General features: G+C 34.6%; 1 protein-coding gene across 4 annotated transcripts in view; it reads left to right on the forward strand.

Annotated features, from left to right (window-relative positions):
* Nucleotides 1-832: 832 nt before the first annotated feature.
* SCHIP1 (schwannomin interacting protein 1) overlaps nucleotides 833-16,179 on the forward strand; it is a 138,745-nt gene continuing 123,398 nt past the window's right edge. For 2 of the 4 annotated variants that reach the window (XM_039361082.1, XM_039361079.1), the window contains exon 1: nucleotides 833-989. In XM_039361082.1, coding sequence (XP_039217016.1) covers nucleotides 984-989 — 6 coding nt within the window. In that variant the 5' untranslated portion in view covers nucleotides 833-983. The remainder of the gene's footprint in view (nucleotides 990-16,179) is intronic. The other 2 variants (XM_039361085.1, XM_039361086.1) reach the window with 2 other exon arrangements.

Genomic DNA, 16,179 nt, shown 5'->3' on the forward strand with positions numbered 1-16,179 from the left:
AAGTTATATATGCATTTTTGCTATCATTGTCCTTTTGGATGGAAGAAAATAGCTAATGTAATTGATTGTGTGTATTATATTAATACTAATACAGAAAGTAAAATCCTCTGAAGCTTCATGTTATGTTTCTTTGAAATATTATGGATTGGTCCCTTTTGTTGTTGATAGGTGGAGATTTTGTGAGATCATTTTGTTGGGGTTTTTTTTAGTTTGTTTTAAGATTTAGCATTTTTTTCTTAAAATAAAGTTTATTATTCTGACATCCCAGTCCTAGGAATGTTTACTCAAAAATAAATCTTTCTTTTCCTGGTGATGATTATTGCTACATAAGGATGCATAAGTGGCCTACATTTCTCATATACCACAATATGAAACATACATATACTTGAGTATAAACCCATTTATGCAATTTAAAAATGCACATACATTCCACTGCCTTTGAACCCATGCCACAGATTTTTAATTTTTATAAAAGCTGTAATGCAAAAGTTATGCCACATCAAATAGTTTGAAGCATAGAGTATAGAAATAGTGAGAGGAAGAAATCATGAATAATTCAAAAGAAACTCAGGGTTTGTCTTGCAAGGCTAATGAATGAGAAAGAGAAGGCTTTAGGACAGATCGGCTTATATTCTTTTAACGCTGTGGAAAGATCACCATCCATCTGGAGGGTTAAGGCAAGTTCAGGCAATGTAATGAACCAGCTCATCATTCCAAGAAAAGATTGCATTGAAATCTATTGGCACAAGGTTGGGTTCAGTGGGAGTCTGACAGCTGCCTAGTCTGCAGGTTTGATGCCAAGTGAATGGGAGTCTATTTTTGAACTCAACTTCCGTATCCTAAAGGAATGGTTATCAAAAGGAATGAGACGATGAACAATACTCTAAGCAGCCCTACGGAGAACAGGACTCTATTTATTCTACTGAAATGACTGGAATTCTTTACAAAATGGCTTGAAAGAGAAGGACTTTTTTATATAGAAGATGAATGTGAGTATTGCTAAGTGTGGGAGAGGGAAAGGGGAGAGAGGAGAGAGAATGGTGTTTTCACATCATTCTGGGCTATAATAATGGTTTTCTTTAAATTTCCCCTGAAACTGACAATAGCCATAGAAGTAAATTGTTTAAACTGTGCATGGACTACTTGAGCCCTTTAGAAAGGAATTTTGCTTGGCTTTGGTTTTTTTTTTAATGTATCTTGTGTATACATTAGCTCTGGGTTAGAAGGAAATTTAAGAAATTGCAACAAATAATGCCCCATTTTGATGAACTGTTGCAGTCCCTAATTGTATCAGTAGCAGTATCTAATCTACAAGAAAGCAACTTTATTTTGAGAATTTTACACCTCTAAAGTGGTCATTAAAAGAAACATACCCTAGTTAGCTTTTTCAGCTGCTTTAAAGATAGGATAATAAATAGCAAATCTTTGATTTGGTATAATTCATAATCAGTTTCGCAGGCTTTGCAATTTCAACTGGTAGGAAAGCAGAATCCTCTGGGTCTGCTTGCTTACAAGAGCAGTTAATAATTACACAGTAAAATTGTGTTAGAATGGGAAATTTAAAAATTAAGCACAGTTTAAGCAAACAGAATATCTGCAAGATGCATCTGGGGGTAAATCCTAAATGACTCTTTAAATGAGATACTCTCTGCCAGATTGATCTCTTCTATTACTCATACTGTTTTTAAGTACTGGGTATGCACAATATCTTAAAGTCTAAATTTTCCATTCTAGATGGACTCATTTGTGATACTGCATTTTTGGCTAGAAAATAAAACTGTGTAATGTAACTCAGCTAAATTTATATTAAAATGCAAAATCAAAACCTTAATGTTCACTTCCTGCTACTTCTGCACCCTACTGTAGCTGCTAGTTAGATATATAATTGATTTATACTTAACTTGCTTTTAAAAATTAGGTTCACAGTTCATGATAGGAAATGCTCTTTTAGATCTAGTATGTGTTCACATAAATCATTGCCTATTTGGATTATTTGTCCTTTGAAATCCATTAGAGACAGCATTAGCTTTTAGTTCATTCTGTCATTAAATTCAATTTCCATAGGATCTGATGATTAAAGGATAAATCTTGATTTCTTCCCTGTCTCACAAAAGATCTCTTATTTTGTAATCTGTGAATATAAAAATAAATGCCACTAAAAATATCCTCTGCGTTTGTTGTCTGACTACTATTTATAACACACTGGGGTATGGTTGCATATGACAAAGTGAATTCATGGTCTGCAGCCCTCTAAAATTCACAGTAACACAATCTTACTATTCGATATTTTTTCTCAGTACTACAAATAGGAGAGTGATAGGAGAATGAAAGTTTACTTACAACCAGTTAATTTATGGTAAAGTTGAGCCAAGAAGAGTTTCTAATGTCTTAATTTACACTGTTAATTATTGTGCTATTTATTATTCCATTTATGAGTAGTAAAACCAGTACTTATTCAAACAAAGCAAGGTCTATGTGAATGAGCAATAGTATTTTCTATTTTTCCATGAAAAATGATAGCAAGCTTATGTGTATATCTATGTAAGTCATAGGGTTTTATCTATGTTATATATTAAGCAGAGTTATGGCTGAATTAGAATAATAAAATTGGAAAAAAACATTTAGGTCAGGTCCAATACTTTGTTCATTGAAAACCTTCATATTAAAGCATTCCTAAGAGACAGTTAATTAGCTTTGAACATATCCAATGAAAGGAGGACAGTCCACTGAATTGTTCTTACTCTGTAGAGATTTTGTCATAACATTTAATTGAAATTTGCTTTCCTGTAACTTAACCTATTATTCTATGTTCCCCACTTAAAACAATAGATATAGGTCTTGACATCCCTTCTGAATATTTGAATAGCACCATCATATCCCCCATTTTCTTTTCCTATGGTTAAAAATGTCTGGTTTCTTATTCTATATAACACTTAATTCTCATTGTCTTTTGAACTTGTTTCAATTTCTCTGAATCAATTTCTTAAAGTTAATACCCAGAACAATACTGAGGAGGCTAATCGTACTATATAAAATATACTTTCTATTATATGGAAATTCTACTTCTGCTGATGAAGATAAAAATCATATTTGCCTTTGTTGCATCCTCACATCGATGATCCACAATACTTTTGGAAACAATTGCCATTCTAAGACCTTTTCACAAGTACCATTATCATGCGAGCTATATCCCAACCAATCTCTATGGTTTTTGTTTTTATTTCCTGAATGTGCATATACACTATAACTTTATATTAAATCTTTTCCATCCAATGCAATTTTTATTTATTCATTGGGTGGATAGAGAGAGGATACATATTGTTTTAGAGCTATAGATTCTGGCTGAAAAAATTAATAATTGTTCTCTATCTGGAAGCACAATTCTGTGGATTAGAATAACTGCAAGCATATGATTGGTTTAATATATTATATGAAGCTATTATGTGGCATGCCTGATTTTGGTCTAAGATGTTTATGAAGCCAATGTGTTTTTTATGGAGGAGAATAATGTGCACACCAAAAATAAACTGGATCCACAAAACAATTTCAGATGCAAAACACATACTCTCAACTCTGCAACAAACCTGAATGAAGCCATTTTGGCTTGTTTTCGGTTTTGCCACTAGACTGGAAGGAAGGTGGTGGCATTTTTGTGCTAGCCTAAAAAATTCTCTGTCCTGTGGAAACCAAGGTCATTTCTGTTCATTAGATTGAGGGGCTGAGCCTAATGTTAGAAAGCCCACCAAATTATTCTATTGGGGAACGTAGTTGATTGCATAGTACTGGGGTGGGAAGTTTAACTTTGTAATACTATAACTTTTTGGAGGGAACTTTAGTCTTGGTTTCACTTTTGACTGTGCTGATACTTTGTAGCCAATAAATGTGTTCTTAAAGAAAAACTCAAGCCTCAGAGTTCTGCTTTAGTCTATCAGAACCATGACACATACACTATTTAAATTGACTTCTTATTCAATCTGTGGTAGGGAAAGAGCACATGCATTGAATCAATGTAATTTACAGACACTTGATATTGATTGAATTACAATGTTCCCAGTTTTGTCTGCACATTATAGATTTTAAGCAACTAAAATTTAAACACAAATCTGTATCAAAGCCTTGACATTTAATTCAAAAAACACACTGATAATGCTGCATTATCTTGATGCATACCATACTTAGGTGCCATACTTAGGGCAGCTGTGTGGACAAATGCCAACCATTTTGACCTGCCTCTGGTGATAATCCACAAATTTTCCAACATTCCAGTCTACTAAGGGATCCTATTAGCCATCCACTGTATATGTTTTATGTTTCTCAATCTTGCCAATCATTGTTGTTTTTTCTATCTGGCGTATGCTAAGTTTTTGCTTGCTCATCATCTTTTCAGGCAAGCAATCACCACCAGGCCTCTTGATTGTTTTTACTTGCAGTATTTTGGTACTCTCAGTCCTCTATCTTTGCTCCCACTCTTTCTCATTCTGTCAGCTTTCACAGCAATAGCACCAGAGGATACTACCTAACTAGAAACAATTGTTTTTGCAGTAGTTGATATGATATATGGATTGTAGTTGCTTTATTTTATTGTATGTTTTATAATGTTTATGAGATGTAAGCTGCCAAGAATCTTTGGATAAGACAACATTCAAACAGGTATATAAATGAATGATTTTTATTCTTCCTTGATTATTCTTGTTTAGCCCTGAGAACTTCACTTCTTAAAGACATCTCTTTTTTATTTTCCTGTTACTTTCCTCTATTCGTTGACATTCTTGACCAAGATACTGTATATTGCCTTGTCTTTTCTTGTCGGATATTGAACATCCTTCTTGTTGCTCAAGGCTTTTATTCTCTATCCCACATAAGTTGTGACAGTTTGTTCTGAAAGTGAGTTACATTTTTCCTTTTAGAAATGCTGATATTTTTTTTTTTTTTGCTTCAGTTTTCAGCTTTCAGTTATGTGACTTTTTTCTTCCTTTAGGATTCTTTTTTGAGTAAGTTAAAACATACTGATTTTATTGTGAACATATGTCCTTCAAGTCAAATCTTGTTGGCACACCCACTCTCTTTAATATTCTAAGTTATGTATTTGACAACAGAAATTCATAGTCTTTTCCACAATCTATAACTGGAAATGTCTAGGTTAATTGGATTGTATTTCGTCATCTTCTGTTTTTTATTTTTTTAGAATAGTTGAACTTAATTTCCATTCAGTAATGTACAAGTATAAAATTATATTTAGGGTACTTGAAGCAGATGTTTTAAAATATTACCAAAGTAATTATTTTCACAAACTCTGTAAAGCTATTTCTTGCCTTATTGCATTTAAACAATTGAAATCTTTCTATAATTCCATGATTCTCAGTTTTTCCATTCCAGTTTTTTGTAATCCAATCAAACATTAGCTTTATTATTTTCTTCTTCTCTGGCATGGCATTTAGCACTACTTGCAGTTTTCCAGAAAGTTCTTCAATGTCTTCCACCACTGAATCTGTACTAAGGGTATTCATAACTCCACTGTTTACTGGATAGTCATTGATCTGAATAGACCTTACCTGCTTGAGTATCACTACCAGCCTATTCCCTTATATGATCTCAAGTCTTGAACTGTAAATTTTGTAATCAAGAAGAATATCTGTAGCTTAGAATTGAAATGAGGGTCCTTGATGTTCTCTGAGCTTCATTGCTTTCTTGCAGATGTTTCATTACCCAAACTAGATAACCTCATCAGTGCTAGTCTAATGTGATTTAAATGAACCCATTCTAGTCCACTACTGTTATTTCTATCCTAAGTCTTCATAAACTTTTGATGATTTCAAGTTTTGTTTGTTCTATATTTGTTCATATTCCACCACCCAATTATATGTGTCCATATAAAATGTGAAATAATGTTTTCAGTACTGGTATTATTAGTGAGGGCTCTGAATTCCTTACAGTTTTGGTCTAAACAAAATATCACTTCCAGGTATATTAATGTCATTTTGACATTCTTCTTCAGTAACAAAAATAGTATCTTCCAATCTCAGGACTTATCATTTGATGTGCAAAAAGAGTTAAATGTTTGAGTCATGTCACTTTTTTTTACAAGAGTACAGAAATAATGTCCTAATGCTTTCTTGTAGATTTGATTGTGGAGTTCTTTCTCTTTAGTAGGTTGGCCCACTTGTGCCTGCAAAGCCCCACTTGCCACTACCTCTTTGCTTTACTCTTTCCTTTTGCCCTTATCAAGATGGCACTATGAGTTGCTCTCACTCCCAGGGGTATTGTTCTCAGGATCAGTGAAATTACTAAACCTCCCCACCAAGTGAGTGGCAACCCCCTGGGAAGCTATAGAACAGGGCATCTCCATAAGCTTGGGAACTGTCTTTTTAATTGTGATAATAAAGAGGCAGCATAATAGAGTTGCCAAAGGACAACAGAAGGGAAGATGAAATCACCCATTCATCTTCTTGCCCAATTGTAGTCTCATTGGCCCATACATAATGCCAAAAGAACATTTTGTGCCATGATAAAACCTAGTGGGAAAGTGAGGGATGAAAATCTGATATTACAATGGGAAGTAACTTATGCAGAATCTGTACTCTAGGAGAACATAATCAAAAGGAGGCAAGAGACAAGCATACACTGAAATTTGCATAGCAGTTTCAGAAAAGATGCGTATTGCAATAATTGCTTAGTCCTACTAACAGCAGATTATTAAGTATGATAATTTAATATAGCTTTTATCTTCAGAACACTACAGACTTGGGTAAGAGATTTTGTAGCAAGCAACAAGGGAGGGCTTTTTCTTTAACACTACTATGGAGCTTCCCAAAAGCATCTGTTTGGTCACTGTTAGGAACAGAGCATTAAGGTTGTTAAAGTCTGTGATTCACAATTTGTATTAAGCTATTGTTTGTTGATCATTATTTATGGAATAAAGCATAACTGGCTGGATTTATACAATATGCTTAGCCATAAACCATAGTTGGTAAGTCACAACAACTACATTTGCCCAGTACATTAAGCCAACACATTTTTTATGTCTTAGAAGGTTGTGTAAGCTAGAGCCATAAGTCATAAATGCAATCTCTTACCCTAAAATTATTAGAGTGACAGGACTTTCTCACTGTTTTTTCTCTAGTGTGATTGTACCAGAATCTATTCCTTTCCATGAACTGGAAGGGAAGATCTAAGCAAAAAGCCTACTGGGATCCTGCAAGAAGTTGATGTGAGGCTATTAGAGTCCCTATTTTGCCTCCAGCATGTTGAGAGTGGCAGATCCAAGTAAAAGGAGGAGGGTTAATTAGCTGATAGCTCCTTCATGCAAGTCTAATCATTGGAATGTCAGCTGAAGTCTAAAGCCGACTAATAGCTTGAAAGAGAGAAACCTCCCTCGCCTTCAGGGATAAAGGAGACTTCTCCACCCAGTTAATTACATAATTTCAATTGAATGAACTACAATTGGCTGAGTTTACAAAAGACGCTCTACTGTAAACCACAGTTTACAATCAGTAACAGTTGGGGTTACACATAATGCCAAGACAAAATCAAACAAACAATGTTCCTTAGTATGTTAAAGGAAGCAGGTTTCAATTTGATTAAGTATTTTTGTTTTACAGCAAAAAAAAAAGGTGAGAATAACTTACCGCATCTGTTCAGCCTGTTTATGAGTGTTAAAAAGTGAACACAAGGGCTCAGATTCAAGCTTTACTCCTAGTATCTCCACTCATTCAGTCCTTAATTTTCTAGATTCTGATCAAGCTCATTGGAAGAGTATGGGAGGTTGAATCAGGTTTTCTGATCATATCAAGATCTTTCTTTGAGTTCAAATTTGGGTTTTGTAAAGGCTCCCCATAATAATGTACAATGGCTGTGATGTGTGTTTTTATGTCTGAAATGGTATAGATTGTCCTGCTTGAGCAGAGGGCTGGACTACTATTCTATTCTATTCTATTCTATTCTATTCTATTCTATTCTATTTTAGATTTTCTTCAAACTATTAAAGAAATCTCCAATTGCTTCTTATAAAAAAAAAATCTACAAATTTTCTATATCCTTTTGCAACCATTCTCCAGATAAGTTGGACTATAAATCCTAGAATTCCTAACCAGTATTGGCATTACTGATTTATGCTTTTTTAAAAAAAATAAAGCTAGGACTCCTGCTTTTCTTTTCACTGTGCATTCAGGGTCAGTGATACAATAAGGACATTATTAAATGAGCAAGGAATGAAAAGGAAACAGATATTTAAAGTAGCCTATCATTTTCAATTGGTATCTGTCCCTGACAATATAATTCTAGGGAAATCAAAGTAGCCAAGCCCTGTGTGGAATATCAAGTGCACTTGATTAGTTACATGGATGTGAAATATATACATACAGTTTGCAGTTTGAGACCTCCTTCTCTCCAATCTTGAACAAAATTCCCTTAGTCTGAAATGCCTGTAATCTGATTTGAAAGATAATCTATATTTCATCATTTGCACAGTTCATATTTGCCTGGATTCTTTTGTAAAGAGAGATCTGCCAATTACTGAAGGGACAATACCAGAAAATTAATGCATCCCATGCAAGCTAATTGGTAGAATTAATTCTCCAGAATTAATTCTCAAGCTTGTAGCACTAGCTGATTAGATGGCTTAAACTACCCTTCCTGGTCAAAGATGCTCTCTTTGCAGCAAAGTGATCATGCAGCTTACTAGGATAAGGCTGGTCCTTTCTGTGTCACTTCAGAAATTCAAATAAGGAAAGTTTACTTTGGACAATATATATTGATATATAGGAAAGCTGGATTCATCTCACCAAACTAAAATATGGTTTAACTGAGCACATATATGTTGAACCATTTGTTATAGTTTATAAATGATGTTGATTGGAGTTGTTGATTATGCAAAACCAAACAAATTACTTGATCCATGTAGCTTAGTACTCTTTATCTGAAATAATTGTAGTGGGAAAGTAATTGCAATGGGAAAGAACTTAGACAGGATCTTTCCCATTAACTGTAGGCCAGTGGCACTCCAGGAAAATGTCTAAGATGGCAATTATAGTCACACAATTGAAGCCCCATCTTTTGTACATACATGCAACATCAACACACATACAAAAGAGTCAGTGCTTTAATTGTGCTGCCCAACCACTGTGACTTTTTTTAATTTGTAAAAGTTTTATTAATTTTTTAAAAATACGGTCTTTAATGCTTAGTAAACAACATGTTATCTGGGTTCAGATATTTAACATTAACTTCTTCAATATAAATCTGTTCAATGCTATACAATCCAGTATTTTTTCCTTGATCTTCCTTTCTTCTCCATATTTTTTGCATTTTCCCTTTATTACACCATTACAGTTTTAGGTACTGTTAATATATTTAGTGCTAAATATAAGCATCTTCATTATATTTTATTATATCATACAAATAATAATATTAATTCATAAATCAATAATATCAATTCATTAATCAATATCATGGTTTTTGTGTTCTTGTTAAAGTTTGATTTCCCATCAGTATTTGAAATGTCTTTATCAGTTACGATTTTCTCAAGCTAGCTGAAAAGTTTTATTCAGATCAATCCTCTTATCTTCATATTTCCCATATCACAAAGAAGAAAAAAATGCTACCTTAATTCTAACTAATATCTTGCATTATAAAGGTCTAATTATATCTAAGGGTCTTCGGTTCTTTTAATCTTATTCAAAGAAATATTTAAACATATAATGTCCCCTCTAAAAGGTCAAATCTTCTGTTTTTTAAATCTGACTCTCGCTTTCTTTCTTTGCCAAGTCTCTTTCCAAACCAGGGCAATTAGATCACCCAAGAATTTTCTTTTTATTTTTGTAAAAATTGCTTGGCATGAGGAAGACAATGTAGGTGGGGGGGATTCCACCCATTTATATTCCTTAAACAATTTCCAGTTCCTTTCTCCCTCCATTGTTCTTTTCAATCCCTGTCTCCTACGTTGTGACATTTTCCTTAACAGCTCTATATTCCCTTTTTTTAAATGTTTTTCCTTGGCATCAGATATATTTTGCAGACCTGAGGAGTAAAGGGTCTTTTGCCTTTTCATTGTTATAGCTAAGTCTTGCAGTATTTTGTTTGTATATAGTCATTTGTGTTTCCCTTCTTTTGTCTCTTCCATCTCTAGATCCATTTCCTCTATTTTGACTTCTGATTTCTGAATTGTTTGTTCATATTTTGTAGTTGTTATCTGGGAGCTTTCTAGTTGTAGATTTAATTTGGGGATTTGCTTGTTTATATTATCTAAATTGTTTTTAGTTTCATTATGATTTCTTTTTATGTCCTCTTTGCATTCAACAATTGTTTGGTAAATTAGTTGTAGCATAAATATATTTCTTTCTGAAAGGTGTTTGTTTTTTCTTGAGGCACCATTCCTGGAGATTAGTTTTCTGATCTTTAAATGTATTCTTTATAATCTAATAGATTCCAAAATATAGGTTCAGTTCTGAAAGCAATATTTTATAGTAATATATTGTCTCAAGTATCCCAAAAATTGTCAATCAGGCAAGATTGTAATTCACAATGTTTGAAATGTTCAAAATGTTCAACCTCTCTGAAAACAGTTCAAAAGTCTTTCCCAGCCTGGCATAATCCAAGGTCAAATTTTTCTTTCTCTCCCACTAGCTCTTAAAGTTGAAAATCCAAGCTCAGTAGGTATTTATAATCCAAGAAGTTCAGGATGATAAGTATGCCAAAATATTTTCTTTATTGCCAGTTGTTTTCCCAAGGTAGGAATCACCAAGCAAAGCAAATTATGGTGCTATACACAAATCCACCACTAGATGTCATAAAACTTAAAACACTCTTAAAACAAAGGATTGATTTCTTATATTTCATCTCCATGTAGTTTTTCAAAGAGAAAATCTTAACAGTTATCTCAGTTTTCAAATTTATCGAAACTGTAGCTTTATGTTACTTCGACTTCAATATTGTATGTTTCTGTCCCCCATAAAATTAAAACACCACTTCCATTTACATTTGAAGGTTTTTAGCTTCTTGGGAGCCTTTCCCAGGAAATTCAGTTGTAAAATAGTAAAGAAAGGATCAATAGTAAAGAAAGGATTAAAGGGAATCAAGCTATTTTCCAAAGCACCTGAAGGCAGGACAAGAAGCAACAGGTGGAAACTAATCAAGGAGAGAAGCAACCTAGAACTAAGGAGAAACTTCCTGACAGTGAAAACAATTAATCAGTGGAACAGCCTGCCTCCAGAAGCAGTAAATGCTCCAACACTGGAAGTTTTTAAGAAGAGACTGGACAGCCATTTGTCCGAAATGGTGTAGGGTTTCCTGCCTGAGCAGGGGGTTGAACTAGATGATCTCCAAGGTCCCTTCCAAGTTTACTACTACTATTACTACTACTACTACTACTACTACTATTATTATTATTATATTCTCACCCAGTTCCAAACATGCTGTTTATGATGTCTTTAGTAGTGCTTTTTTCCCCCCTTCAGTTGTCAGCAGCTAATTGCTGGCAAAAGGAATTTAGCCAGTCTTTCCCCAGCCAGTTTGGAGGGCTTTCCTTGAATTAAATGGAAAGACTGCCATCTCTCCATGATCAACAGGCACCCCTCCACTTCATCACCTCTTGGGGGTGATTTTAGGCCCTTTTCAGGGCCCCAGCAGGGCGAAATCGAGCGTCCCGTTCTGCCACAATGGTCCTGTTCCGCCACAATGCAAACCGGAAGTCCCTCACCACTGTGACTTTTTTGATGCCTCTTAGACATTGCTCTGTAAATTGCTCTTTTTAAACTGTTAACTGTAAGAAATTGAGCCCATAGGCCCTTTGGGGCTCTGCCATATACAGTAAATATAAATGCCATATTCTAACCATCTGTTTGCTGTATTCCTTTAGCTTTTACAGAGAGCAGGTCCCAGAGATGTTCAGGTCATATGTATGCTAGAGAAAAAGACTACATAACTTGTAGATCTAGACCTCTAATATTCAGATCTAGTCAAGGGCAAAATGGATCTCAAATAAGCAAATCAGGATTCTCACTACAATCAAAGTTACTTTATTTTGACCATATTAACATCTGAACTAACGTTGAGAATTTGGGAAACTTATACAAGAGAAGAAGCAGCTTTAATGTAGTTTGTATTCCACAATAATCTCAGATAATGATAAAGCAACATTATGAGGTGTCCTTCATACTCTTGCAGAAACAACCTCTTGATGTGCTTGAACTAACATGCAAACATTTTCTGTGCCTTTGAGGCTGCTGGCAATTATTTTCATTCACACTGTGTGCATGCTACTAATTATTTGTGTGGAACACAGGGCTGGTACATGTTTCAGGAATAATAATAGCCTTATATAGTTATAACTGTCGTTCAGTCATCTGGACTTTCAGTGTGGGTGTACGTGCATGTTTTAACTCTTATAGAGTTCACACATCATACAAAGGTACAATTTAACTATGGTTTTTTAAAGTATGGTTAATTAACTGAATCACATGCGGCTCAGCTGACATAACACAATAGGCCTTCAGTAAACGATCTAGTTGAAACAAGCACCCAAATAAACACAATCAGAGGAGAAGCTATGTTAACTTGAAGTCCGTTCCAATACACCTAAATATACTATGTTTATACGAATTGTTAATCTAGCACTAGGTTAGCACATTGGTGTTGTCTTCTTTGTTTCTAAGCACTAACATCATTACTGCATTCTCTATCACTCTATTGAAAAATACTCAAGGAGGGGGTAGGCAGGTTTTCCAACTTGCTGGACACTAGCAATCTGTAAATCTAAAAAATCTTATATCCTGTGTCAAGTCAATAGCCTGCTGACATGCTGATAGTTCTTCAGGTCCAGCTGTCAGTTATGTTTTAAGATACCCTGCAGAACTTAAACTTCATTCTGCTTTCAAGATATAAATACAGCCAGCTTGTCTCAGCAAAGTGGTTTTCTTTGCCGTCCAGCAAAACAGAAACAGAGAAAATGAAATTTTATCACCCAACTCTGCTGTTTGTATTATTTAGGTCAGTGTATATTATGAAAAAAGGTATGAAGCTGATATAATTATCAGCTTTTATCACTCTTTTTTATATTAACATCTTCACCCTAACTTGTGACCAGACATTTTAATTATCTAATTAAATGTTGATTTATTGTGCATTTTTGTAGAAATTTATCCAAACTCGATCCCTGATTGCGGAGTTCTTCTAATGCAGACAAAACAGTTGCTCTTAACAGATTGTTAGCCCATTAAGTCCAATCAGGCAGTCTAGAGGACAATGTAAACACCAGATAATAAATTAGTTGGTAATAAATATCCCAAATGATCAATTTATGTGCAGGTTGCATTTGCTTGTCAGTTAAGTGTTATTTCTTCTATTGAATATTATTAGTACAGTTTTCTTGGAGCAATAGAAACAAGTTTTTGTGTTGTCTTAACCAGTGCTACTCAACTTCAGCAACTCAGTCACCCAAGAGATTTGACTTTAGTGCTTCTCTGGTAACTGTGTTCTGAGTACATTGTTGTATTCTCAGACATTTTTTCAGTGTCTTGCTTTTGATTCTATTTTTCTAAAAGATGAGGACTTACATCTGTTTCATAAGCCAAAGTCATGGATATTTAAATTTAATTTCCCTTCTATGGAAACAAACCTTTGTCTGTGCATTCTTGCAAAATCATTTGGTGCTTTATGGCTTATATCTATTTTAGACTCTATTTCTTTTCATGTTCAAAAAATCGCATACATTTGCAAAAGAGAATCCAAAGGTAGAGTGTGCTGTAGTGGTTAAAATCAGAAAAATCCACAAGATCCAGTTCTTTTGCCAAAACGATGAAAACAGTTTTGCCTCATGACTCCAACATTTTTGTACACGTGTGCAAAGTCACAATGCATATTTGAAAGAGATAACACTTGTTATGTGACAATGCAATACAATTTTTGCTGTGCTCCATTGTGACTCCTCTCCCTGTGCAGAATCCTCATTAACCCAGATTGGAGGAACCTTCAGCCAGTCTACCTTCAACCATGAAAACTCCCTGGGTGACTTTTGACCAGTTATTCTATCTCAGTCCAACTTATTCAACAGAGCTTTTCATTGTTGCAATAAAAGGAACAGTAAACCTTACATGAGCTGCCTTCAGCTGCTCAAGGCAAAATGAGATATATGTATATCTAACAAACAAATACTATTTAATGTCAGCTAGTTATGATCAGATACTCACCATCTTCCACTATGCACCTTCTTCCAACTGTTAGGCCACTATGCTTCCTTTAAAAAAAGATCATATATAAATTGTAACTAAAATAAACAGAATATTAAAATAATTTGGAATTGTAAGCATACTCTATGAAACTTAGCTTGGTTAACTTTAGAAAAAGTGCTGATATGAATATATGCTATTTCCTGTCTTTCAGAGGCCTAACAATTCTGTTGACTTTGGTGGCCAGCCAGTAAGCAATAGATTCTGCATTGCCCAAAAAATTTTATTGGGCATAAATAATAGCATTACAGAGGAAATTAGGAAACTACATCTATTCAGTTTATGAGGAACTCTTGCACTTTTTTTTCAAAGGATAAGGAAGGGCTGCAAACACATTTTATCAGGAACTTGGTCACAACTCAGATAGCTGATTGTCTGCCCAAAATATGCCAACATTGTTATTAGTATGCCATTGTTTAACTTTTCTTTTCTGCAGGTGTTGGACTAAGGAGTACATGTTCCTCTTTTTATCTTAATTGTTCTAAAAGGTAATGCAGAAAGAAGGCTCATAGCTGAATATAATTATACAATAGTAATATGCAGTTGATAAAGCTGGTATCATGGTTCTGATAGATGAGACCAATTAAAGCAGAACTCTGAGGCTTGTGTTTTCTTCTAAGAACATGTTTATTGGTTACAAAATATCAGCACAGTCAAAAGTGAAACCAAGACTAAAGTTCCCTCCAAAAGCAACAGTATTACAAAGTCAAAATTTCCACCCCATAACCTAGGCAATCAACTGCGCTTCCCAATAGAATAGTTTGATGGGCTTTCTGACATTAGGGTCACCCACCTTCCAGTCAAGGGAACAGAAATGAACTTGGTTCCCATGGGACAGAGAATTGTTGAGGCTAGTATAAAATGTCTCATTCCTCCCCCCCCCCACCCCAATCTTGTGTGGCAACCAAAAATGATCAAGATTTTGCAGGTTCATTGCAGGTTTGACAGCTGGCTTAGTAGCTCTTTCCAAGCAGACGCATGAAAGAATTTATTACACCTCCTTATCATCCCTTCTGCAAGGATGCTACATAGGAAAGACACATGTAAAACAAAACTTTCCATCCCCTGAACTTCACTTTTTCCTTTCTGCCCCTTTAATGCCAGTTTGGTTTAATGCTTAAGGTTGCTGAACTAGAAACCAGAAAAGTGTGAGTTCTACTCCTTCGTTAGGTATGAAAGCCAGCTGGGAGACTTTGTGTCAGTCACTCTTAGTGCACAATGTAATGAGTTACATCATCCTTAGCCAATATAATCAATAGCCATCCTAGTTGGAGATAAAGTGAATTATAATCAAACATTTCTAGGGGGGACTCAATTACAGAACATTGAACAAAATTAGGTTAAAATACATGACAAAATTCATCCACTTTGTGTTCAAAAGTGGAATTGGATCCTATTTAGTAAATATTATATTATATTAAGTCATAATTATAGCAGTTCTATGTGTGGATGTTTGCTTTATACACCAATCCTGTTTCAAATGCAGTTGCATAGAAATCTCACACTATTTTTTGCATAGATGCAGTGTACACAATAGTGCATTTCCATCTACCAAATGAAAGAAGAGAAGCAACACTTCCACATAAGTGGAGGTGGTTGATAGATTAACAACAGATCCCACCTCTCCCCCCATCCTGCTCCCGTTCTCCCCATCTTTTAACTAGTTTGCAATATTTGGCTTTTTGTAGTATTTTATTTATTTCTTTTAGCTCTATACAGTCTTTATCTTTTATAATTGTAATCTGCTCAGACTTACCCTGAAGTAAGATGGGTGGCCAATAAATCATACAAATAAATATTTTTTCTAGATGGGAATTTGCAGTTATATTTATTGTATATATTAAATTTAGGGGTTGGCAAACTTGTTTGGTAAACAGTCGTATCCTGCCTTTCCTCCATGTCTGCACCTGGCAAACCTGCAGGCCAAAGTATGCTTCAATTATTGAATGGTGCTGACCTT

Source organism: Crotalus tigris, unplaced genomic scaffold (genome assembly GCF_016545835.1).
Source record: "Crotalus tigris isolate CLP2741 ecotype Arizona unplaced genomic scaffold, ASM1654583v1 scf7180000019200.1136910, whole genome shotgun sequence".
Lineage (NCBI taxonomy): Eukaryota > Metazoa > Chordata > Lepidosauria > Squamata > Viperidae > Crotalus > Crotalus tigris.